Below are 4021 nucleotides of genomic sequence, written 5' to 3' on the forward strand. Positions count from 1 at the left end.
CACAAAAAAAAAAATCAAAGTCTAAGTCCCGGCGTATCAGAGAAAAAAAAAAAAGTTCAAGTCCCGGCGCACCAAAATAATTTAAGTCCCGATGTATCACACTAAAAATTTTACAAGTCCAACGTTACTCGAAAAAAATGTCAATCAGTCCCACTAAAGTCTGAAAATTATTCGAGAAACGCCGCACACACTCGCAAGTCGTCTCGTATAGTCCGGAAAATGTCCCGAAATTCGAATCGCACCAGAACGCACAGGTTAAATTCCGAATAGTTTTTCAAGTTCAATATCCAGAAAATAAATCGCAATAATCGAATTTCAGTTTTCAGAAAAAACAGAAATAATTGGTAAGTTTCAACAGTACTGGTCAAAAAAAAATATAAAACAGGTAGCTAGTTATCAACAGGGTAATAGGTGACAAAACCTATTAAATTTTACCAATTGTGACAATAAATTTTCAATGTTCGGAAATTCACTCACCTTCAATACGAAATTGGAGAAAACACCGTCTACCTGAAAACAAAATACAGAGAAAAACCGTTCCAAGAAGAAGAGTGGACCACGAGGGACGATGAAGATCGGAGAATTTATTGTTAGAAATTACCCACCTGCGAGTCTCATGCCGGATCCGAGAGTCCCAACGTCCGTGCAACCCGGTCGAAAGGGGTGAACCGGTCCATTGAGCCCCCACGTGAACTGTCGGAGGCTTTCCACCTGTTGCAGTTCCCACGAATCCTGGTTAACCTACAAAACCACGATGGAATTCCAACATCCGCCAAACACAGTTAAATTAGGTACTCACCGGAGGGATGAAGCATGGCACGTTTCCGACCAGCGATGAAGATGGATTTCCACATGGAGAAAGAAGATTTTCCACTATTGTACACCCACACCATGTACCCACGGAACGCTGAACAAAATTCTTTGACAAGATGGCGGAGACCTGCGCCGAAATGACTGACGGTGAGGTTTCTGCGTGCGCATTGGAACTACCACTGCCAACCATAGAGAGGAATAGGTATTTCATTGACACTTGTGAATCTGGTCACGTGCATTTATAGGTGGCGCGCGCGAAAGTAAGGTCATTATTTCTAGAGGTAGATAGAGTCGTGAAATTAAACTCACTATTTCATCGTAAGTTAATTTCTTCGGAAATACAGGGGGTGTAATGAATTCCAGTCTTCTGAGGAAAATTGGAATTCATTTTAGTGCATTTCTTTCGTTTTAAATTTCCGTCTTTGAAAATATTTTGATTCTCGAATATTCAGTACGTTCATTCCGATAGGCAGAGTAAATGTAAAAAACCGTTTATCTGTGTTTCACGTTGTTTTTCTTACATGCCGTTGAAGATTTCGACGTTTTTCATCTGTTGATATGCGATAAACCGGAGCTGACGACGTTTTTCATTCTTGTCGCATTCTGGAATTTTCAGATTTTTACCGTGAGAGGGGATTTGCCTATAGAAGCAAATTTTCCCCTGCGACGGTCACTTACTTTTTGACTTTGCTCGGTTACTTCAGTATTTCGACTTTCGATTTTTCGCTCTTAGATTTCAGTTTTAACGTGGTGACTTCTGTTTTAAATTCAGTTCTCTTACTTCGGCTAGTTTTCCGTATTTTCTGAATTTCGCCGTTTAAGAAGTAATTTTTTGTGTTGCATCAGTGCTATTTAGAATCAATTTTTTTAGTTATTTTTTCTTTCCTTTGATTTTCCGCGAGTGCTTGAAACAAAGGAGGTAGGTCCCCGTCTGTACCGTTCAGTTTCTTCGTTAGACCTACGCCGTTACTTCTTTAACTTTGACACTTCTGTACTGTATCGCTTTCTGTTGTATGTTATCGTTCTTTGCCCTGTTTTTCGAGTCTGACTTTTCCCTTCGCTATCAGTCATGGCGCGTAAGCCCTTGGGGTACTGAAGGGAGAGTCCCGTCAACCCCCTGTCCGCGTTCCGCGTCATAAGTGTTGAATCCGAAATCTCTTCTTTTCTGTCAGTCATGGCGCGTTATAGCCCTTGGGGCAGAGAATAAGAGATACCGCTCGTAGTCAGTGAAATCCCGTAGTTGCGCTAAAAATAGACCTTTTCTTCGCTATCAGTCATGGTGCGTTATAGCCCTTGGGGTAGCGAATAAAAGTCTCGAACAGATCCGCCCTTGTTGTGTTTCATTTCCGGAGAAATACAACTACATACCGATACCGTATAGCAAGTCCTTAGCATTCGTTCCGTCAGTTCTGGTTGGCGCATTTTTATTGAACCTTTAATTTTTCACTACACCCGGTATAAATTTCATAAAGTGCTCGTGACCGGATAGGATTTCCCGAATGTATTTTCGCTTATAGAATCACTCATATTTCATACCTACGCATATCTCCCTTGTACATATAATTAGTTTCCGAAGGTGTGAATAAACTTTTACATAATTCGATTTTGACTTCTTCGTTGTCGCTACCACCCTAGATAACAGCGAGCTCTGTCTCCGGCTAGCAGCTACTCTGGTAGGTTTGCTATTCTTCCTGTTGAAAAGAATAGCTGGCGCTCGAGATTAGGTTTCTCCGAGTAACCACGTTACACAATAAATCAGAAATAATAAGAAATCGGAAATAATTTTCACTGATATAACGGCGTAATAACAGTTCAGTTTTCAACAACTCAATACAGTAATCGGCAAAAAGAATAATCACAAATTATTTCCAATGGGTTTCAACAATAGGAAAATTTTCAAAATATAGTCCAATTCAATTCACAATACAACAGTTCAATATAGAGTGGCAGGGAATAAAACACATATCAAGTTTATTTTTCACAGTTTTCCGTTCAAGAAATAGTTACTCAATGTTCTGAGGTTTTACTCACTGTTTCGGGAATTCACCCACTTTCCGGTTAATGTTTCTCACCTCTGTTGTTTCCTACTAGATTTTGCACAGTCCCTGCTCGGGCGCCATTTTTGTAACGTGGTTACTCGGAGAAACCTAATCTCGAGCGCCAGCTATTCTTTTCAACAGGAAGAAAAGCAAACCTACCAGAGTAGCTGCTAGCCGGAGACGGAGCTCGCTGTTATCTAGGGTGGTAGCGACAACGAAGAAGTCAAAATCGAATTATGTAAAAGTTTATTCACACCTTCGGAAACTAATTATATGTACAAGGGAGATATGCGTAGGTATGAAATATGAGTGATTCTATAAGCGAAAATACATTCGAGAAATCCTATCCGCTCACGAGCTCTTTATGAAATTTATACCGGGTGTAGTGAAAAATTAAAGGTTCAATAAAAATGCTGTAATGAGAAAATGGGTTTTCCAACCTATTCCCTCATTTTAGAATAATTATTTTAGTTTTCATTTTTAAATAATTTTGTTTCGAATTAATTTCCGAAAAATCTTTTCGAATTTCCAATTCAGGATTTCGACATCGTTCGGAATTGTAAACATACCGTACCGTTTTTATTCCGTTTTTATTTCCTAAAAACGATGTCGCACCGTATAAAACATCTTGAATTGGAAGATAACCGAGGTTTTTTGTTCGCTAGCACAGATAAGTCGAAATTAAGACGTTTTCATCGACGCAAATTTACCGAATTTCGACTGTCGGGCACATCTGATTTCCGCACCCCCCCTGTGGGTATAAAATCAGATGTCCCCCGCAGGCCACTTCACTTACGACTTACGAGTTATTACGATTTTCGCCGGACTTCCGATTTTCACTCTACGCCGTTGAGTTCTAGCATAAGTTTCTTTTTTTCTTTTGAGTTTTGGGATCAGTTTCTTTTTGGCCGTTCAGAATATAAATTTTTTAGTTTTGTTTTCTCACCATAATTACCGTACATTCGGGGGATTTCGAGTTTTGAGTGTAAGTGGCCGAAGATAGAACCAGAGGTAAGACGACACGCCGTTATATTTTTTTTAATATTGGCACTTCAGTTTTCCGTCTGCATCCCTCTCATACCCGAGTCTGAGCTCCGCCCCTACTGTCGTTAAAATACCCTGCTGGTGCGGACGCCCGGGGGGTACCGAGGACACTTTGGGGTGGCGCA

At 40.3% G+C, this 4021-nt stretch overlaps 1 protein-coding gene across 1 annotated transcript; it reads right to left on the bottom strand.

The window, feature by feature from the left end:
- Window positions 1-597: 597 nt before the first annotated feature.
- LOC123313974 lies at window positions 598-1007 on the bottom strand. The gene is made up of 2 exons (XM_044899086.1): window positions 800-1007; window positions 598-741 (listed from the first exon to the last, which is right to left on the bottom strand). The coding sequence occupies exons 1-2, from the start codon at window positions 1001-1003 to the stop codon at window positions 598-600; spliced, it is 348 nt and encodes a 115-aa protein (XP_044755021.1). The 5' UTR covers window positions 1004-1007.
- Between the last annotated feature and the right edge of the window lie 3014 nt (window positions 1008-4021).

Source organism: Coccinella septempunctata, chromosome 5 (genome assembly GCF_907165205.1).
Source record: "Coccinella septempunctata chromosome 5, icCocSept1.1, whole genome shotgun sequence".
Classification (NCBI taxonomy): domain Eukaryota; kingdom Metazoa; phylum Arthropoda; class Insecta; order Coleoptera; family Coccinellidae; genus Coccinella; species Coccinella septempunctata.